At 45.4% G+C, this 23,329-nt stretch overlaps 1 protein-coding gene across 1 annotated transcript in view; it reads left to right on the top strand.

Annotated features, from left to right (window-relative positions):
• Positions 1–23,329, top strand: part of LOC144824950 (otoancorin-like) — a 559,576-nt gene that overhangs the window by 187,327 nt on the left and 348,920 nt on the right. Inside the window, exon 9 of the mRNA XM_078683892.1 lies at positions 14,336–14,506. Coding sequence (XP_078540018.1) covers positions 14,336–14,506 — 171 coding nt within the window. The remainder of the gene's footprint in view (positions 1–14,335; positions 14,507–23,329) is intronic.

The following is a 23,329-nucleotide window of genomic DNA, read 5'->3' on the forward strand; positions in this document are numbered from 1 at the left end:
GCGTAGTGAGCAAGGGACCCACGTCTGTACATACCCTTCCCACATAGGCTGAACAGCAAAACAAACAAGATGATGGACAGAATGTTGCACAATGGCAAAACATTCACCCCCAGTCACAGATCTGGGTTTAATCCATCGTTATTTTGCTCACCATGCCACCCCAGTTCAGACATGTAAATCAGTCTTGGCCCTGTGCCTCAAGGGAACAGTCCAGCCCGAACTGCCAAGCCATGTCTTTCCTGGACCGGAATCAAGCATCCTAGGACCGGTTTCTGGCTATCAGCCGCCTTCAGCCAGGATAGCTTGACTCCAGTGGCGTAGTGAGCAAGGGACCCATGTCTGGGCATACCCTTCCCACATAGGGTGAACAGCAAAACAAGCAAGATGATGGACGGAATGTTGCACAATGGCAAAACTTTCACCCCCAGTCACGGATCTGGGATTAATCCATTGTTATTTTGCTCACCAAGCCACCCCAGTTCAGACATGGCCATATGCAAATCAGTCTTGGCCCTGTGCCTCAAGGGACAGTCCAGCCCGAACTGCCAAGCCATGTCTTTCCTGGACCGGAATCAAGCATCCTAGGACCGATTTCTGGCTATCAAGCAAGCTGGGCTGAAGATGGCTGAAATGCCAGAAACCGGTCCTCGGAAGCTTGTTTCCGGTCTAGGGAAGGCATGGCTTGGCAGTTCGGGCTGGACTGTTCCCATACGGCACAGGGTCAGACTGATTTGCATATGGCCATGTCTGAACTGGGGTGGCAGAGTGGGCTAAAGAACGGTGATGGATTAAACCCAGATCTGTTGACTGGGTGTGAGTGTCTGATTGTTTCAGATGCTCCGTCCATCACCACCCCCTTTTGTACCACCGGTGGGAGATGACAACCTGGGGTGAGCACCCCTTCAACAATGAATTGTCAAATAGGGAAAGACTGGAACACCCAGTCTCCGCAGATGAGCTGCAACCACCACCATCACTTTCAGGAACACCGAGGTGTGCCGGTCAGGCTGAACGGGAGCACAGTAAACTAAAAGAGCCCACCGTGAATCGTAGGTAATATCTGTGGGCAGGCAGGACAAGAATGTGGAAATATGCATCCTGCAAATCCAATGCAACTAACCAGTCTCCTGGATCCAGGGCAAATAGAAATTGTGCAAGTGTGAGCATCTTGATCTTGTCATTCTTCAGGAAGAGATTGAGAAGGTGCAGCTCTAGGATCGGAGAAAGGCCTCCTTCTTTCTCGATCACCAGAAAGTAGCGGGAATAGCAACCATGTTCTACTCCTTATGCCTGCACCCTCTCAATGGCACCCTTAGCCAAGAGAGCCAGAACGTTCTGACGGAGCAAGGAGAGATGATCCTCTGTCAGCCATAGTAAGTATGTAGCATGGATGGATAGGTAGTCACAAAGGAGAGGGAGAAACCCCTTTGGACTTTTTGCAAAAACCAGATGGACCGACGTTAATGGTCACCAGTGGTGCAGGTGATATCATATCCTGCCTCCCACTGGATGCCCATAATGGTCGGAGGGCAAACTAAAGGGGTTTGGAGGCTGCTTCTGACAGAGGGTGGAATGACCCGATGCCTGTCTCATGTGGTTTATGAGACCCAGGTGCAGGGAAGCCAGTGGTGACTGGGGGGTATGGACGCAGTTGGAGACCCCATCCATGGTCACGAAAGGGGTGGAAGGCGGGCTGGGTGTGACGAAGGGCCATGGACAATCTCAAGGACCTAGCTGTAACTTTGCTGTCCTTGAGGCATTCCAGTGCTGAGTCCATTTCCCTCCAAAAAGTCAAGAGCCATAAAAGGGCATGTCCATAAGTGAGACTTGGACATCGCTTAAAAAAACTGTCATTCTCAACCAGGTGCAAAGTCACAGGACCATCGACATTTAAATTGCTCTACACCGAGGAGTCAGTTGTGTGTAGTTTACATCGTATGGTGAACTTTGCTGCAGCTCTACTGTCAGCAATAGCTTGGGAGAGTAATAATTTATTGTTCGATCAATAACATTATCATGCACAAGAAATCACATAGTGCACAGTATTGTATAAAAACATTAAGAACAAATTTAAAACAGCATTGGTCTTACTGGTCAAACCAGCATTTAAAACAGTATTACAGTTTTTGTTTTCAACATGTAACAATAAAATCAATTAAAAAGCTCATTCATTAAAACAATCTGTGCCCATCACTTCCCCAAAGACCCACTGAACAGCTATGCCAATGACTTGCCCAGCTTTTTGGGTGAACCTTTATCACAGTTATTCTTGCAACATTCGGTCTCTGCCCCCAGGCATAGAGCAAATATCTAGATATTGCAAAAACAAGCCACTTTGTTGTGTCTGACCTAAATATGCATCGAGAATCAGGGAGGCGTGAGCATGAAAGCAGTCAACAAGCCAGAATGATCCATAATTTCCTTACGTTTACAATAACGGGACAAAGAAAAGAAATGTTCTATGGTCTCTGGGGTAGAGCAACAGGATGGGCACAGGGGGAATATACTAACATTTACCAAACTATTTTTCATTGCATTCAGTGGGAGAATTCCTGCCCTAAATTGTATATAAAGTGCTTGTGCCTGAGGAGGTTCCATATCATCCATATACAAATCTAAGCTAAAACAACGTTTAAAATTGAACAACTCAGAGGTTAAAGTGCCACGTGCCCCTACATCAATGCATGAAGATTCAACAAATGGCCAGAACCTTTTTTGTACAGGGGGACCAGCTTTTGCCCAATAGACTGTGGATCCTCCCATGTGGCACCCCAGCCCAATCTAAAAAGCCACTCCCTGACCTTATTAAAAAAGGGCAGACGCCCCGTTTGTCTTTGGAGAGGTAATATTTCTGCTACTGCATCCTTTACAGGGACCTGAGAACTACTAGTCCAAAGTCTCATCCAGAACGTTAGTGCTATGAGAATAGCAAAGTGTGAAATGGACTGTAGTCCAAGGTCAAGGTGTAATGGTAGTATGGGTGTGTTTGTCGGGAGGTTACAAATAGGCCTTAAAAATTAGTTTTCTGAGACCTCTAGCTGTTTTAGGTTCTCCAGTCCCCACAATTCAGCCCATAAAGGGCAGTGCCTAAACCTTTGGCCCGTTGTATTTCAAGGATGGAAGAGATTGGGCAGAAGGCTGAGCATTTTACCCTCTTTGCTACTGCACAGTCCACCTGCTGTAATTTCATTACAATCTTCCGGATTTGAGCTGACCATGCTAGGTTGTCACTAATTCTGACTCCCAGGTAGTCGAAAGCCTTGACCTGTTCTAAATGTTGGATAACCAACATCAAGTTCCCCTTGGTGGATTTATAAGTGTTAAAGACCATAAACTTTGTTTTTCGAACAGTTGATCTCAAGGCCCGATCTTTGCATGCTTCAGTGAACTTACTTAACACACTCTGAATACCTATTGTTTTTTTTTTAAATCAGCAGAGTGCTGTCTGCAAATAGCAAGGAGGGTATAAGGCTACCAGCTAGCTTTGGGGGGGGGGGGGTCACCTCCACAATCATAAATTTCGCTTATGAGCCCATTCATGTACAGAGTAAACAGGGTTGGGGAGAGCACACAACCCTGTCGCACCCCCTTGGAGACGAATATGTTGTTGGAAAGACTGCTGTTAGAGTTCCACCTGACTTTGGCGTAGTTGCCTTGGTGTAAGCGAACCAAAAGTTGAAGCAGATCGCCTGCGATTCCTAAATCTTCTAGAGCGGCCCACAGCTTATTACGGTCAATGGAGTCAAATGCAATTTTAAGATCAACAAAAACAACATATAATTGACCCTTCATAATCTTCACTTTCTTCCAGATGAGCAGCAAGAATCTAAACACTTGGTCTAGGGTGCTCGTAGATGCCCTCAAGCCTGCCTGTAAGTGTGAGATGATATTGTTTTCCTCTATCCAGTTTTGGAGGCGAAATAAAATAACTTTACAGAATACTTTCTGAGACACATCTATGAGGCTTATTGGCCTGTAATTAGAGGGGTTCCCTATGTCATAAAAAACAGGGAAGAGGAGGGTCCTAGGGAAAGTTTAATGACCTAACAATGCTACTATCCCTACATAAACAATTAAACCAACAGTGAGTAGCAAGAAGTCAGAGAAAAGTCTAACTATTTAAATGTCAAGGAGGGGACAAACTATATTCAACTAATAATGTGTGCTGATACAGTCACGCTTAGGGTATCCATTCTGTGTAAACAGATTCCCATCAGTCACCACACCGAATCCGCCCAACATCATCTGGGATCTTTTATACCATCAAGGTAGAGTGGAATGCCCACAGCTGACTGACAGATCTCAAAGTTTGACCTATCCTGTGGGGCCCAGTTTAGCTACCACGTGGGGTGTCTGACTAAAAATCAGTGCTCAAATATGTGAAAAAAAGTGAGTGAACAAGTGAATTACTAGGGATGATAAAATTGGATAGTAAAGGGGAGAGAAACTTTTAATATGCCCTCCTTTACTCCCAAATTAGTAAAAAAGTGTGAAGTGGTATCAACAAATAACCACTACAGAGAATGGAAGGTCGACATGTTTCTGCAGATTAGATGGATCCAAATGGTATCCTACTGCTTCTTCAGGACCATTAACGCTACTGCTATTTATAGTTTAAAAAGGTAAAGGATTACCTGAATATTAGTTATTTCATCCTTCTCCTAAAAAAATACAAAGACAAATACATAAAAAGAGAAAAACACAACACATAGTCATGGTTAGGTCGCTGTATTCAAATATCTTAAAGATATTTCCTCTACCAAATATGGGATTAGATTGTTTTCCCATTCTCAGTATTGACATAACCGAGATATTCTGATATAAGCCAATGAATACGTTCTACTACTGATAGCTGTGGGATGCTAGTAACTATATGTTTGTGTGTCATTATGTCCTCTCTGTTTATATCTGTCCTCTAGAGCGGTGCTCCCTTTACCTGCGCTGTAGCCAGGTGAGGTGGAGCTTTTCTCTCCTACCACTTAGGTAAGTGAGTATACACACGGGGTGTATTCGAGGCCTATATGAGTATCTATCGACTGAAGATGTACATATAGTGGCTCTCCACATGACGATTGCTTTAAGATATTTGAATACAGCGATCTAACCATGACTCTGTGTTGTGTGTTTCTCTTTCTATGTATTTGTCTTTGTATTTTTTTAGGAGAAGGATGAAATAACTAATATTCAGGTAATCCTTTACCTTTTTAAACTATAAATAGCAGTAGCGTTAATGGTCCTGAAGAAGCAGTAGGATACCATTTGGATCCATCTAATCTGCAGAAACATGTCGACCTTCCATTCTCTGTAGTGGTTATTTGTTGATACCACTTCGCACTTTTTTACTAATTTGGGAGTAAAGGAGGGCATATTAAAAGTTTCTCTCCCCTTTACTATCCAATTTTATCATCCCTAGTAATTCACTTGTTTACTCACTTTTTTCACATATTTGAGCACTGCTTTTTAGTCAGACACCCCACATGATAGCTAAACTGGGCCCCACAGGATAGGTCAAACTTTGAGATCTGTCAGTCAGCTGTGGGCATTCCACTCTACCTTGATAGTATAAAAGATCCCAGATGATGTAGGGCGGATTCGGTGTGGTGACTGATGGGAATCTGTTTACACAGAATGGATACCCTAAGCGTGACTGTAGGGTTCCCTATGTCACCTTTTTTAAATATGGGGATAATTTCAGCACCCTTCCAAGTTGGAGGGATGTCCCCTCCTTGCAGATTGGCAATAAAAACCCTTTCATCTTTTCTGGTCTTTCAGCGCCAAGATGCTCCTTGGAGTGATAGCGGCGCTCTACAAAAACCCACTTACATTACAGTAGTGGACCCCAAATGTTAGGCTCTGCTTTGTGCAGGTGTCCCGGGACTCTATCTAGGCCTGGTGCTTTCCCAGTCTGGAGCAAGTTAATTGCAGTCACAATTTCCTGTAAGGAGAAACCATCAGCGTAGTCCAATATGGGAGTTAGGGTACATCCCCCGACTGCTACTGCTGATTCTCCCTCTGGAACAGAGACCGAGCCAGAATAAAGTTTCTGGAAGTATTCCTCCCAAACATGCGGTTGAATATAATAGTCATCTTCACTGACCTGCTTTATGGAGCCCTTAGACAGAAGGTGCCAGAAAAGCTGGCTGTCCTTCTGTTTTGAAGCCTCAACTAGTGTGTGCCAGTTGTCGTCCTCCCAGCTTCTTTTTGCCACTTGAGCCTTCTTATACATCCGTCTTCAATTACTGATGTCATCTCATATCCCTTGCTTCACTGCCACTGTTAGGTTGTTTCTAGCTAATCTACAGTTCTCATTGTACCACAAGGCAGTATTCAGTTTAGGCATACTGAAATTGCATAATCTACTAAAATGAGGCCCAACATTGTTGGTTAATTGTTGAAAGCTGGCCACAACGGAACCAACACTTTTATTAGGGTCACTAAGTACCACAAGGGTCTGGGTCACTTCTTGGTAGATCTTAGGAAGTAATTTCCCATCCGCCACAACCTAGGGCCATTTGACTCTCCTATTATATTTTGAGGTAACGATTGCGGGTGTTATTCAATGATTTTGGCTATGCAAAACAGGGAGGTCAGATAGCTCCAGGAAGAGGGCATTGTGATCACTATCCTCATGGTTTTTGACTATCATATCTTTGACATACGGCCAAAGATCAAGGTCCAACATGATGTAATCAATCCTACTATTAACATTCCCCCTCTTGAACGTATACCTAGCATCCTCATCCCAGGGTGTCCGCCAGTTACATGCTCGGATCCCATGGGCTAAGGTAAGAGACAATACATGCTGTCCAACCTTTGTACATCTTTTAATGAAAACAGAAGTGGTATGCTGTTCCTACAAGGGGGGGGTTGCAGGAGATGGTCAGGGATCAAATAATGGATCACAACAATGTGTGGATGGGCAGGAGAAGTGGTTCCTCCTTTCGGAAAAAGACCCCCACACACCCAGCCAGCTAGGTGTCTTGCTTCATCATCGAGTCTGCTCCTTATCGGGTCGGCGCTTCAATACCCGATCAGGCGCCCGTGAAGGGGCCTTCTTGGCGGAGATCTTTATTCCTGACGCCGTTGGGTGTAGTGCGTGTGAGGGCCCCAAAATATGTGTAAGGGGTAAGTGAAGGTAATGCGTGGGGGTGTGAAAATAAAACAGGGAATAGTGGTCCACTCAGAACAATTTTAATGAGTTGAGGTCACTACCCAGAATAAAACCAGAAAAAAGGTGCACACTCCCACTCTAAGGTATGTGAGATAATGTGCTGGTGAAATAGGTCAACATGTTTCTTGCCTGTTATCTATTAATGGCAATTCTTCAGGACCAGAATTGGATCTACCTACACTTTTTGGTAGTGGTCACACATACAGTGAAGTGTAGAAACGACCACCTTTACAGCACCCTAAATAGTGATACCTGTAGATCTAAACCAAACCCCGATCAGGTCAAAGGTTAACAACATTGTGTACTGGTAGAAGGAGACACTAAAGTGTAGTGTCAGTTAAGTCGCGTGGAATCGTCCGTATTCCTACCCTCCTGCTTCTACCAGACCAGGCCAATAGCAGGTATCTGTAGCTTTTTAATACCCTAGCCTGCTCTTCCTCCTGTACTAATTTATGTACAAAGTCAACTGGCTCATAGGTCATATTGAAGTCGCCAGCTAAGATAAAATGAGACGCTTCCCTACAGGTATCAAGGAAATTGAAGAGCATTGTTAGGGTTTCTGAGGGCCTGTAATGGCTACTAAACCTGTTATATATATTAATTAGTCTAACATGGATATTCCCTTTGGATCAAACCATGTCTATGCCTAGGATCTCCCAGGATTGTACCTCAAGTGGCTTAATTTTACAGTCCAACGATGTCTTAACCCAAATTATTAGCCCACCAGCCGGGCGACGAGCTAATGATGGCCTAGCCTCAATGCTGAATGTAGAGATCCCTACCCTGTACACCTGCTCCGTTGCCTATGTTTCCTGAAACAGGCATACATGGCAGCTGTCCACCATCTTTCCTCACTCTGGATCATTAAGTTTGGACTTTACTCCCGCAATATTCCAAGAAATAATCTGTAGTGGCTGGTCAGTACTCATTGTTCCCTGGTGCGGGTGACTAATTATGGACTTTACAAGCATATGATCATGTGCAGGCACATGTGTGGTTGGCTGGATGGGTGAAATGTTGTTTGCTGTCTCATCTGGGGAGATATTATCAGTGTTTGTTACTCTCTCAACTTGGCAGGTTGTAACTACAGCACAGTCCGGTGAGGAGTTTACAATCCCTTGGTTTATTCAATCTGGACTATCCAAGTCAGTAAGTGCTTGACATCTATTTCTGGTTTCTAAGGGGAATTGCTCATTTCTATTTGGAAAAATTTTGGTGGCGCAGTTATCAATTGAGCGAGATGGCCCAATTGGCTTAAGATGTTTATAAAAGAATCTAAGAGGCACTAACTCAATCCCATGACCGAAAACCCACCCTGGAGGTTTCCTCCGGCTTTGGAGCAATTGCCCTGCAAGATCTGGGGATCTGCAGTTGATCACAGTGCAATCTCCTTTTGCAAGCTTTCACAAGGAACTAACCCTACTACCTCTTCAGACATACAAGATGTCATGAAATCAAGAGTTTGAGAAATCAGTATTTAGGGATAGCCTATGACAGACTTTGTTCTTCAATTGGCTGGTGGTGTGTTTGAGGTTACCATGTAGCAAAGGAATGTTGGTTAGGATCACCACATATGGGCAGCTCTCTGGGGGCAGATGTAGGATCCCCTCATTACCGGTATCAGTCCTGACAGCACTGTTATCTATTTGTGGGTTGGGGCGCCCGGGGAGTTCAGCTCCCTTTCTATTAGGTGAGGTACTATGAGAATTTAATCCAAAGAAATTAACAAAGTGCCCCTCCTCATTTGGGTGAGTGTATGCCTCATTACTGTGGATTTGGAATAGGCTTCCTGTGTGTCATGACCTTTTTCTTGGGAAATGGGGGCAGCTAGGGGTTGCTCTGCATTGCAGAGATGGTTTCCTGCCATCATTTTATGGTTTCCAGTCATTTTTACTCCTATTTGATCGGCAGAATGCCCATCAAATATCAAAATCAACAATGCCCATGAGTCCCAGTCCATGACATAAGGCTAGTTTTTAAAATATTTTTTACATTGGCCTCTATTTTATCGAGCCTATTGAGTATAGGTGACAAGTTGGTTAGCAATATTTTTTCAAAATCATTAATTAAAGACTTAATGACTTGGCAGGAAAGGCCTGTGGAAACAGAAGACACAGAGGGAGAATGATGTGAAGTTGTTGGTGCTAGTTTAGCACTGTCGTGATCCACATTGAAGACCTCCTGAGATTTTTTCTTGAATCTAGAATTAGTTGCCCGTGGAGGCTAAAAGTGTTTTTTGTTTTTCTTCTTTTTGGCTGGGGGGGGGCAAACATCGGAGGTACTGGTGGTTGAGATGGTAATTTCGCAGGGAGGGACGATTCCAATGAGGGTAGGTTGGCTGTAGGGCTCTCTGAATCCAAGACCCTAACCTGCTCACATAGTAGTGTATCCGAGTTCATACCTAAAGCAGGCTCCCCTCCATGGACAACCAGCATTATACTACTTGAATTTTTCATCTAGAACTTTTGCCACCCGTGATAAGAAGCAGTCAAGGGTAGAGTTCTGTATGGATTTAGATATACTCTGCCTATCTCCCAATTGCTTCCATTTTTCCATTACGAGAACAAGCACAATCACACTCAATAGGGTTTAAGACAGCAATGAAGACAAAATGTGTAGTAGACTTACTTGACAGATCTCTTCGGTGGAGCGAGTCGGTGTGTCAGGTAACCCAGTTCCAAGTAAAAAAGGAGGCATATAAAGGAAATGAGGCCCACGAGAGTAGGCCCAGCCCAGCCTCCTCTGGGCTCTGATGGGTGTGGACGGGTTTGCCCTTGGCCCGGGCTTCGCCCGCGTACGTCCTGCACTGCGGGAGCCCGAGACAGTCTTTATGCGCTCCCAGTGCAGGGCATGTGGTTCCTCCTGGTGTGTAGGAAGGTGGGGGATGTAGTCCCTGTGTGGCAGGCAGCAAGGGTGAAGTTCAGTAGTGGGCTCCCGCGCTGGGGGAGCTTGTGATGGCCTTTATGCTCCCACCGGCGCAGAAAATGTGACACTGGCGCCTCCTGGTGCGTAGGAAGTTGGGGGTTGTAGTCCTCGGTGTGTCAGGCAGCAAGGGTAAAGTTCAGTAGCAGGCTTGGGAGAGTGTGGCTCGGACCTCCTCTGAGATGATGGGCAGCACTTCAGCAATTGAATCCCAGTTCATATGGGCATATTGGTCCAAAAGGCATGTGTCGTTCACCGACCGCAGAAAAAGGCTGAGAGAAGAGAACATTCTCTTTCTCAAGGTATCCTGCCTTTTGGATTCCCTATTCGGTGGAGTGGATGGAAACACTTGGGGCAACAAGCTCTCCGGGGGTGGGTGCTGAGGAAGGAAACTGGAGTCCCCTTGAGAGGGGGCGGTAGGCAGTTGTCCTATGCACTGGAGCCCCTGTGCAGGGCTTGGCCAGGCCTGAGTAGTAAATCAGTAGGGGCTTCATTAAATTAGGTGAGAGTAGGCTCAGAGGGGGTGACTCTCTGCTGAAGCACCTCTGTCAATATGGTTTTCTTGGCTGCTACTGAGGGCAGCTGAAGGTACAAGAGCTCAGCCACCCTAAGCACCACCATAGTGAAAGAGGCTCCCTCCTCTGTAGCCACAATAGGAGGAGAAACCAGGCCAGTGTCAGGAGAAGTGTCTAGCCCACTAACCTACTCAAGTTCCTCATACCAGTTGTCCTTCTCATTTAAGGGATGTTGGTAACCATAAAGGTCATCAGACCCCCCCCATTTCACTCCAGGTCTATCAAGAGTAAAAGGCACTGGGTCTGCTCCGGAGAGCATGATACAGGTCAGCGCTGGAACTGGCATCGGGTGACACCCATATGACTCTGTGCTGAAGACTGGAATGAGGATGGAGATGGCACCACCATGAGGAGTGGGTGGTGCCAAGAGCGTCAGCACTGGAGCCGGCATAAAGGAAGGTGTTGGACTTGCCAGTGACTACCCTCTGGATCCAGCAAGGGATCCATGGGGCCTGACTGGGGCTGAGGGCAATCTCGCCAGTGGGGATCAAGTGAGGGGCCATCCTGAGCCTGAAAGTACTCCAGAAAGGCAGGGCCACCCAGATATGAGATGCATGGCCTCATAAAATTCTTTGAGCTGGGTGGGGGTTGGACTTGCTCCTGGAAAATCAAGGAAGCGTCGAGTGGCCCTGACTCAGGTACCAACAAAGCAGGAGGACTGGAGTGCCAACGCCCCCACATCTCTTCAGAGGACTTTGACAGGCACAGTAAAGGCAAAGACCTCTTTGACGCCTTAGATTTATTTTGTGTGTGGGACTTACCATACTTCCTCGGTGATTTGGAGTGTGACGATGATCACAGTGTGGAGCTCTGCAAATGATCACAGGCCCTTCCGTGAAACCAAGATCTTGAGCTTTGCGGGGTCATCCAACGTCGGGCAGTGAGGAGTTTGAGGGATCACTCACTCTGTGCCTTTGGGTGCAAGCCATAGCCATTCTCACAAGTCTTGAAGTTGGGGTCTGTCACAAACAGATGTCTGCATAAGGCTCCACTTGGCTTGAAACCAGACAGTTTCTTGGGTGACATCCTCACACCAGGAGAGAAAACTCTCAAAAAGTCAAAGAGTTGACAAAAGTCACCAGAAAAGCCAGTCAAAAGCTGACTGAAGGTAACTCAGACCGGATCAGTGACATCTGGTGTGGAAAGGAAAGAACTGACATCAGTGAGCCCGGTTGACACCTATATAGGTACCGCACACATCACTTCCGACGTAAATGACACCGATGTGGAGCCGAACGATGTCACCTACTGGCACACTGGGGGTACTGCTAAAAAATATTCCAGATCCAGTCTGATGCCTGGGGAATATCCTAAAGTAAGGAATCTCTGGTTAGAAGCCTCTATCAGATTGTTAGGTTGACCAATGTGTTTGAAGCAGTGGCAAAGGCCATTTTCACTTCCTGTTCCAAAAGGGTTAAATGGAAGCACTAACACATCTTGAGAAAAATATCAGGAGTCTTCCAAAGTTTACAAAATCTAATAAGGCACAGTCATGTCCATCATAATCAGAGCTAGACAAGCTAATGAAAGCACTAGCCTACCTCAATTTACTTGTGAGAATTACATTTGTTTTTTAGAAGGAGGTGAAGCTAGAGCTGAGCCAGGCTGTTGTGTAAAGAGTGACCCTTTTGGTCCCCAGCAGTGCAAAACATATTGTTACTTGCAGCACAGAGACGCAACCTTTCACATCATAGTCAATCCCCTGTTGACTACAGATGAAGCTTGTTCCTACCGCCTAATGCTACTGAACCCCTCTGCTACCTTTAACATAGTCAACCAACCCACCCTCATCTGCACTTTGGAGTCTCAAATGGGATTCACTGCCAGTGTCTTTCACTGGTTCTTCTACCATTCCAACCGACAGTTTATTCATATGGGCATCTCTAGGTCACAAAAGATCCCTTTCACCTGTGGAGTCCCCCAAGGTTCCATACTGTCTCCTGCCATCTATAACCTTTGGTGCTCCACTCACAGATAACAACATCCAGATTCACCAATATGCCAATGATGCACAACTTTACCTTTAAATCTTGTCTGCATCAGACATCCAATGTTTCAAACACTGCGTGCACATCATCTACACCAGATGCCAGCACCTACTTGGAGCTCAAACCAACTAAGACCGAATTCCTATTATTTGCCAAGAACAATAAACAAGATACAGTACAAATCTGGCTCAATGGCATGAAACTTGATGGCTCTGAGTCCAAACTTTCACTGAATGCCAAGTCACTTGGAAACTCGCTGGACACCAACCCCGTCCTCAAGGAAATGCTGCCAAAAAACACAAAGATAGCCTGGTATCAGCTCTTTCTCCTAAAGAAAGTCACACGTCTCTTCGAGCAAGCAACTTCATAACTACCATTAATGCCTTCATACTCTTTGATTTGGATGGGTGTGAAGCCAAGGTTGAGGCCTCCTCAACTCCACACTGGCATCATGAGGGGCATCTTACATACTGAAGAACTCCAAGGACTAAAGAAATATGATCACTTCACTGCCATTGTGAATGAATTCCATTGGCACACTTCACCGGTCCGTACCATCCCCAAAACCAGCTGCATTATTTACAAAGCTCTTATGACCTAAACCCCTGCTTATATTCCAGAAAATCTCACTGAAGACTAAGTAGCACAAAAAAGAAAAACAAGTAGGTAGGTTTTTCCCATCCATGTACCCAGGATCTGGAACAACATCACTGTATCAGTGGGGACAGGCCCAATGCTTCTCGGGTTTGCGGTCTCTGATTCATTCAGCCAACTCTTGCCACACATACAGGCCTGAATATTACGTTCCATGGATGGTCTGGGCACCACCGTCATGGTTTATACCTACTGAATAATGGAATTGTCCTTCATTGGCCCATGCCACTTTATGGGCATTGCTGTAACCAGGTTTTGGACTCTAATAGAGCATTGCAAGATTGATGAGGGTCACTTCACCTGTCCCCTTGTCCTGAGGAAGATCCGCATGGCTGAGGTATTAAAGTCCCTCGGTTGCCGATAAGCCGTATCGAAACGTCGACGCTTCCCCCTACCGCACCTGGACCAATTTCCCCTTCCCCATTACCCCTGTTTACAGCCTTAAGGAAACTCTCCTTACAACTTTAGAAAATATAATTCAAATTAATAATTTGAATGTGGCCAAGTTGAAGCTAACTGTTTATTGGATATCAGTACTGTACAGTCTTGTATATATATGCCCTTTACTTTTCTACAAACTTTGAGCTCTCTTGACTCCTATATATACACTTGAGCACTTTTTCTTACACGTTCCCTAGAACATTCTCCTACCTTCTTGACCCTATAATGATTGTTCCTTTAAATGACTAAATAAATATATTGTAATAATACTTGGTGGTTTTTCTGCACATCTGTTTGTTTTAATTATTTTCATGATTTACAGACGTTTGTGGGCTGATTAATGTAAGCTCAAATAAGTTGAGAATTCTGTTAATCTAACTCTTCTTTGAATAATTGGTCCAGGACCATTGTTTCTTTATTCTTTATAATAAGTGATATCCAGGTCCAGGGACAATTTGGGAATACCCCATTGTTTAAAATGACAGTCTCTAACTAGCCTGAAAAACTATTGCAAAGAATGCATTCAAATTGGTTGATAAAGAAAGTAACTAATCGTAATTGTGATCCACTTGCGTTTTCCTTAGATTACAGAACAAGAAATTCCCAAATTGGGGGCATTGATGGCAGGATTAAGTGTTGGTGTGCTTCAAAAATTCAAAGGCAAAGATATTCTGAAAGCCTTCAACTCCAGTGATGATGCTTTAGAGTCCACCAAAAACATGTCGAAGGTACAGAGGAAAGCCATTGTTGCTCAGGTGAGTGTACTGCTAGTTGAAGGCATAAGCTAATGACAATGTGAAAGAAAATTAGATATTGTAGTAATTTATGCAATGAGGCACATTTTCTCTATAACACTATAGATACATGCCAACAGAAAAGGCAAAGAAAATTGAGTGTTTCTGTCTGAATCACGTTTATGTGATGTTACTGCACAGAGGAACACTTTCTCCAAATAGGCAAAATCCATACGGTATAACAGGTCGGAAGGGGAGGAAATCTATGGGAAATGCAGAAACTGCTGGTTATCTCTCACGGCAAGCTGGAAAACTCAAGAGAGGGGAAGTAAAAAAGGCAGCAAGGAAATCTCACAACCTTCAGCAGCTGTGTTTTACCAGGCAGTTTTACTGTAACAAAATATCAGGCCACCCACAATGAAAGCCTAAGAGCAAAGGGCAGGCAATAATACAAAATACATGAGGTAGAGGTACGGCAGGGAGCGATAGGTAGTAGAAAAATGTGGAGCCTTTATGTAGGTTGCCAATAAATTCATAAACAGAAATATCACTAAATACCATAGATCACACTATTTCTTTTTGGCCTCAAAAGTCCTATTTATTGACTTAGGGCAACAAATTCTTTATGTTATTTACTTCAATCGTTTTTTTTGTTGTGTTTGGCGTTTCTTACATCAGATACATTTACACGTCTCTTTTTCTCATATTAACACATGAAAACATTTATATACAAATACACTTATATGTACAACTTATACATGGATATAACATTTAAACACACCCAAAAATAATTGGACAGAAATATTTACACGATATTTGACAAGACTCACTAGACATCTATATTTCACTAACGTTTTTTTCACACAAACTAAATTTACAATTTGCTTTTGAAGTCCTATACTGTTAAAAAACAGAAATATTTGTTTGCTGGGACCAAATATGCCTAGGTCCTCAGAATGTCCTAGTCTCAAGGTCTTGTATAGGGTCGGAGATTAATTACACAAGATGTTATGAGGGAACATGAAGGTTTCCACTTGGCTGCCCAAACGGGGTCAGTATTTCCTTATCCTAGCTTGCTCCGAGCTTCTATCTATTCAATGCCGACGTGTTTCGATCTTATATAAGTGGGACCACACAATCCATGTCATAAACGTCCTCTTCAGGGCTGTACTTTATTTCTGATAGGGGTAACGAAATTGTTTGTTTTAGTGTGTGCTTTTTCTATCGAGTTGTGTACTCACGTACCAAATTGACGCTGCAATGCACTCAATCAACTGTTTCCTGCCTGTTTGGAGCGAAAGGATAGAATCAATTCCATTGATCTAATGACTTACAGAGCTGGTCAAACGGTAGTCTAAAGTTCAAGGGACCTACTGGGCTCCTATGGGTTCTGTAATTCCAGTGTTTCTGTTCTGGAAGGTGTTTGTACTTCCAAGGTTTGTGCTTCTGTTAGACCTTGCACTTCCTAATAGAAAATAACCATGTTTTAGTGGTTCTTATAAATACACCATGTCATTGTAGTTCTTGTGAATAAAGTTATTATTGTTATTTTGTTGTGCCATTCCGTTGCGTTATGTAATTAAACATGAAGCGCCCACAAAATCCCACAGCACGTTATTGTCGAGGTCATTTATCTATAGTTTTACTGGTGAGGGCTCGTGCTCCTCTCTCCATGAAGACGTTTCTGTAGGCTATCTCTACTGATTCTCAGGCGTGATTTTTATAGGGCATGCATGTTCGGTTGTCGCATGCCTCTCTATGCGCGGAATGCACGCATGAGCCCACCACACGTTTTTATCAAGGTCATTTGTCTATCGTTTTTCAGGCGGGGGCTCGTGCTCCTCTCTCCATGGAAAAGTGTCTGGAAATTATCGCTGCTATAACCCATGCGAGTATTTTACAGGCAGTGTATATGTAACTGTCAAAAGTGCAGGGAGTGTCTCCCGCTCGTACCTTGTTTTTAGGTCTCGCCTTGGCCGTAGCAAATGCGTAGCAGTTGCTCCGCTTACGGCGAAATCTTATGTCCTAGATATGGGGCTTTGGTTCCGCCTCTGTCTTCCATTGGCTAGCTCCATAAATGGAGGCTAGCCATTGGAAGACATTGTTGTCCGTCACTCTTTCCCCCGTCAGGACGCGATTCGGGGGCGTTCCCGTGTCTTTTTTTAAGCCCCGCCCCCACCCTCCCCCTCGCCGTCCCGTTGTCCGTGCCTTCTCCCACCTGCCTGCCCACTGTCCGTGCCTCCTCCCTCCCACCCGCCCACTGTCTGTGTTCGATGAGTCCCGCCCCCCACACCCTCCCTCTTGCCGTCCCGTTGTTGTCCGTGTTGTCTTATTCTGCGTAATGCGCACCGAGGTGGGGGTTATCATGTTATGGTACGCAGCTGTGATGACAGCTTGTTCGTGTGTGTACTAGTGAACAGTCTCCTACCATAGAAGGTCCAGAGCAGCAGTGACACTGGGCTCAGAAACGTTGTTCTTCTCTGCCCCATCCTGAACTCCGTACTGGCTCGGTGGCTATCCAGAACAGGAGCGATAAACTGTCACATGCCGACCTACTTCTATTCCTGGTTACTGTAATCGTCTACTGAGTACTTCATTGAAGAGCCTGAAACTAGTTGTCCGTTGTTACTGTTTACGGATGTCGTTTAGTCCCGTGACGATCACTGGTTGGGAAGTCTGATGTCGCGTCATAAATTGACGCACCTCTTATCATAGGATTGGTTGTTGGGAATATCCTCTCAGATGTTAATTGGCGGTGAGAATGCAAAAAAATACGTCCTCACGTTGGATTGGTTGAGAGAGCTCTTGCCAGTTGATTATTGGCTGTGAGGCCCATTAAGCAGACTCATTGTAATGTAGTTTAGTGCACTACATTTCCCGTCAGTGGGCGGTGTTGGGTGGCATGCGTGTTTAAGATACGTTTTTACGTTTTTTTTCTGCGTGCTGTTCTGTTTGTACTGAAAGGCAGCCTGGGCCCCACGAGCATGCCCTTCTGAGGGATTCTGCACTCAGGCCAGCAGGTACTCTGAGACTGATGGTGGTGGTAGTTAGGCTCGTCAGTAAAGCCAAATCAGTATGTCTCTACTCTGATTTAGGCCCTGACAGTCGTATGAGTCATCCGCTCTGTACTTCGAATGCAGTGTGTTGCGTTCAGTTGTTTTGTTCCCTTCCTCTGCCCTGTGCGATAACTTGTGACAAGAAAAAGGGGCATATCTGCAATTCTAACCGTTATGCCATGCGGATAAAAGAATGTTCATAGAATGCATGCGTTAGTACTAGCTAGAGGGCGTTTACCCGTCGGCATTCATGGTTTGTGGAAAGTACATTCGTGCATGTCATGCAGAAGTGCCGAGCGCCCCAATCCTATAATTACCATAGCGGCCAAGTTTTCAGATTGATTGTGTGTCATTTCTATCGTTTCAGATGGCGTATGAGTGACATTCTGCTTTCAAATATGTGACTCTTGGAGTGACGCTTTTTCACTACCAAATCAAAACTACGACCTGTTTCTGAGCGCCCGGGCAGGCTCCGCATCATCTGCAGCTGCCGGAATCCCTGCAGATAGTTGTGTTTTGTAGATTTTTTTTCGGTAATCGTTGCCGGTCATCGTCTCTGCTGCCCCATCCAAGTTTTGTTCTCGTCGCTTTTGTTCGCCTTTTGTTTTTAAGACTGGGGTTTTTGTGCTGCTGGTTTTCCTACCTTCTCCTTATTGCATGGATGAATCATGGCTACGCTTGTGTGCCGGGTCCAGTTCTTAGATGACACCGATCCTTTCAACACCAACTTTCCCGAGCCCACCTGGCCACCGCTCTACACCTTCCGGGAGGACATCGCGCTCGTCAACCAGGTGGCAGGGGTGCACCGGCTGCTGAAAGCCCCGCACAAGGTAAGACCGCGGGGTGGGTGTGTGGTGCGTGAGGTGCCCTCTGTGGCGGGCACTGTGCGAGAGTGGGTCGGTCCCTGCAGGAGGATAGTTGAGGGGATCTGATGATTGCAGCCTGGGGTTACGAGTGGGGGTCTTTGTGTTTTACAGCCAGGGATCCATGGAGGGCTCCTTCACTTTGTATGGAAGGGGGGGGGGAATAATTCGGGTGTCACTTTATTGGAAACACAACGTGGATCTGAGACCGCCCACAGTGCGCAAACATACACTGACACTGCACCATTTTTCGAACTGTGTGATGATCACAGGCACAAGTGTGCCCACTCCCCACATCAGCCATTTACCTGAATCCCCAGTGACCACTCCTGAGCCCAGAGAACAATCTGCGACCCTTTCGGGGTCATGTCATTTTTTAGCTCCTCGATGCCCCATCTCCCGTGGTGCACCCACCCCGTGCCACAGGCACGGCAGAGCTTGAGGGCTGAGGGCAGGACGCGCCTCCAGACAAGAGTTGGTTTTGAGAGCGCCGCCGAGGACGGGGTGTAGGGTGCACTGCAGTGCTGCTCCACTGCGGGAAACGAGGCTGCCTGCCAGGCTCTGCTGCTGTGTCACCAGATACCACGACTCGCTGCATCACCGTTCCGCATGTGTCGCAGCTTTCTTAGACTTCCCCTCCAGTTCGGTGGCATAGATGCGGTGCCATGACCCCTTTGCATGTAATGGGAATAAGCCCCGAACTGCTTCCTTGAGAAGTCAAATTCAGCTGTAATCAGGGTTCACTGGGCCTTTCTGGCCCTGGTACCACTACACGTTCTGCACCACCATACCTACGCCCTTGATCGAGTCACCACCTCTCTCCGCTCTGCGACCTCCCAATGGGCAACCGTCACACAATTTACTTTTTACATGCAGATCTAGCATACATTCTGTCAAGACGGCAGGTCCCCCGCAGACCCACTTTCTACCAGTTGCAGTGATGCCCGCGGGCTGGCCGCCTCACGCCTGGTTATCAGTGAGCACCGCGGCGTTATCCCGTCATCTGTCAAGACACTGGCCCCAGCCACTTTTACATCCACAGAGAAAGCAGTGGGGGGTCGGAAGGGACGCTGCGACTGGTGGGGGAGGGGTGAGAGGTTCAAAGGTGCCACAGCTGAAGCTGCCTCGCCGGCATTTTGTGCCCCATGCCTGCTTTTGCTGGTAGAAACAGTTCCTCGGTGGCTATGCGTTGACAGGGTTGAAAGGCATGCGTTTTTGAGTTTGAGCATCTATCTATGTCACTGCTCGCGCCTCACAGGCGTGCGCACTCTGCACTCACAGGAGCGACAGTGCCTCACTTAGAAGAGACATGTCCCCAAGAGACAGGTCAGGACCGCTGGCGTTATGACAGGCATTTATACACACTCCCCAGAGTTAAGAGTTCGGGTATAGTTATGTGGCCTCAGACCCAGGGTTACAAGTGTGTGTAAAAGGCTGAGACTTTGTAAATAGCAATTTTATAATTATGGACGATTTTAACTGGGAAAGCTACTTGTGCATTTCTCGTTAACAGTTGCTGTGATAAACAGTGCAAGGTGTAACCGGCCAGAGGTCTTAAGTGTGTTCTTTTGGCAAAGCTTTGTGTTTTGCTAAAACCTGCAGTTTGCATTTTTCACTAGCAAATGTGGACATGCACTGCAGTTAAAAATCTTTTTTTTTTTTTAAAGCTCACAATGTAAAGGCAAAGCTACAAATTCTAAAAAGCACCTGTTTGAGGTGTTACACATAACATAATGACGCATTGGTGTATATTACTCTGGGCAGTGTTTAATTTCTTTAAAGCGCAGCTCAGAAGCCACAGCAGTGATATTAAATACCTGTGCACCGAATACCAAGGCTAGTACCTCTTTCATACAATGCCAGACACTCCATGGCCCCTTATCTTACTCTTGCAGGTCCCTACTTTTTTTCCTTGGTGACTTTTTTCTGTCTTTTTCTTCCTCCGTTTTTCCCGTTCGTGTGCCGCTCCCCTAAAATGAACGTCGGTAGGCGCACCTGCTACCACTTACTCAAATTAAGCAAGTACAGCAGTGGGAGAGTTGTCAGCAGTAAATGTTTCTCCCAGTCGTCCTATGACCAGTAATAGATAGTGGCTGTTTAGGTAAGGCTGCAAGTGCTTATGAGACAGCATTTGTTGTTTTGGGTTATTAAGTATAGATTCCGATCGGACTAGCCAGTCAGCTCACAAAAGAGGCTCGCGCAAGTTCTGCTTCCCGACTGTGCAAGACTACCTGCCATTCTCTGGTTCGGTGCCTCCATTTATCCTGGGTGCAGAGTGTATGGCGGCGCTACTGCTTCCTTAAAGTGACATTCATTGTGTAAAAGCAAACGATGAAGGATACAGATTCTGTCTTGCCCCGCCAATCAGTGTAGATATTGTGGGCATAGAACTCGGTGAGAGATCACCATTGAAGTTATTTGTCCTGATACGCATTTATTTATGTAGTGCATCATACATGCAATTAACCTAATTCTAAGCACTTTTGGTTTTGGGCTGAAGCAAAGAGAGATGAGTTAATTCACCTACATCACCTAGCAACAAGGTTTTGGTCAAGTGTCATTATTTGCCCCTATTTCGCCTGGGGCAAAAGTTGACAGGTAAGCCACTACACCACATTCAACATTGAGTTACTGTGTGTACATGTGTGGGTGTATAGAATGGAAATAGGTGAATAACTGGAGACAGGTGTGGTTGTGCATGTTGAAAATTATGTTGTGGGCCATTTACAAACCAATAAAGTTTGAAGTACAAGTAGTAGTCTATGTGTAACAAGATACAGTCTTGAACCCACCCGATGTGGGTTTATAAAGGCATGTTACATAGTACGTTGTGGGTTAAAGCCAATGTGTGTCGTGAAAAACTGTGAGAAACAACAAAGCTTCTATTTACAATATATTATCCACCAGTTGGTGTCTGGGCACATAAAATGTCTGTCTGTGTGTGTTGCTCTGTCTGTGTGTGTTGCTCTGTCTGTGTGTGTTGCTCTGTCTGTGTGTGTGGCTCTGTCTGTGTGTGTGGCTCTGTCTGTGTGTGGCTCTGTGTGTGTGTTTGTGCTGTGTGTGTGTGTGCAAATGCAATAGGTCTCGCATTTGTGAGAGATTAAGCTATTGGCATTGTAAATGACAATGCCATTTATTTATCTGCTTTCAAAACCAACACATAAATACAAAATTTGTCATTTACAATGCCAATAGCTCAAACTTTTACAAAGGCGAAACCGTTGCATTGTAAATGCTTGTTCTTTTTGTGAGGTTAAGGGCGCTCTTCTTTCCTGATGTGGCTGCCTCGACTCTTCGATGTTCTAGTAGTCCTTCGGAGAACGGCGAAAATGACGTGAGACACCATTCTCCTCTTGACTTGTTTATTTATTTATTGGTTGCTGTGGAGATGTAACGTGAGGCACGTGTGTTAACTTCAATGAGTGCATGGGCCGTCCATAAAGATATTTATTGAGTAATACTTCCCTTCCCTTCTAGATCCTCCATCAACTTTCCCCATGACTGCAAAGATCCCTTTGGTGATGGAACATAGTCACCTGGAGCATTTCCCCTACAAAGCACTAGGATGTGGCAAGTGTTACCGATCATGTCTCTCTACAAGTCAGTGGATAGCTCCCAGCTATACCAAAGCATTTAATAATGAACAATTGACAGCTAGAAGATCCGATAATGTGGGAATTAAGCCATTTCTCCCCATCACACGTTGACAGATACATTTTATAAAGGGCAACTCCAAGGATATCAGTTAAAACAGTACTGCTTTTCCTTTAATAAAAATGATAACAGAGTATAATGCTAACTGTCCCTAATCTTATCCATAGCTGAGTGCAGCTTGTGCTTGTTATAGGTACTCACAATCTATTTTAATTGTGGTCGTCAGCACACCTTAACTATGAAAGAGGCTCTCTATATAGTGCACTAAAATGAACTACACTGTGCAGAGAGTCCAGAGAAACCCAGATTGGTATACAGAGGCAAAAGGAGATAATACTGACACTTTATTTGCTGTAGTGTGGGCGAAGAGTTAGGCTTATCAGAGGCTAGTGCTAACCATTTGTTGTACTCGCAGACGCAATAAATGAGACTCACACTCAAGAATAAATCTGAGACCAATTAAAAAAAAATAACACAGAGTTTTATATTAGTTTTAAGACCAAGAACGTTGTTCACAGGTAAGTACTTTTTTAATTATGATTTTTCAAGGTCCGGAAAAAAATCACTGTTATGTGGCAATTACACACAATGAAACTGTGGAGAAAAACAAAAATGCATAGAAAATTGTACAGTTGATTCTAGGGGTTCCCCTTCGATGTTTAGGGTGGCAGCAGGTCAAGGTCCAATGTTCCACCTGTCAGATCATCTAGAGCGACCCGGATACGCACGGGAGCAGGGTGCTGAAGTCGTTGATGGTTGGTGTGCCACGAAGAAAGGGGCCACCTCAAAACAGGTTGCACAAGGGGACTTCCGGATACGCCCGGGAGCAGGGTGCTGAAGTCGTTGGTAGCTGGTGTGCCATGAAGAAGGGGGCCACCTCAAAACAGGTTGCACAAGGGGACTTACAGGCAAGTCCATGAAACCCCAAACAAAGGATTGGGTCCCAAGGGCTTCAGGACCATGGGGGTTCATCGATATCCAGGCTGGGTGCAGAACAGATGGGACAGCCAGGCTCTGTGCGTCGAGGTGGTCTTCGCTGTCATGGGCAGGCAGGTCATAGGGACAATTTCGGGAAAACTGAGCTACTCCTAGAGTAGGTCTCAGGGGTCGTGATGTTCCTCAATGAGTGCTTGCTTCGTGGGCAGTAAGAGTCCGGATTGGACTCTTCGTTTAGGCGCCAGTTGGGCAGGTGCCTTTGGCTAGAGGGGAGTAGTTCCTCTACTGCAAGGGAGTTCTTTGGTGATTGGCGAAGGGCTGAGGGTGCTTCGAGG

The sequence above is a fragment of the Lissotriton helveticus genome, chromosome 3_1 (assembly GCF_964261635.1).
Source record: "Lissotriton helveticus chromosome 3_1, aLisHel1.1, whole genome shotgun sequence".
Lineage (NCBI taxonomy): Eukaryota > Metazoa > Chordata > Amphibia > Caudata > Salamandridae > Lissotriton > Lissotriton helveticus.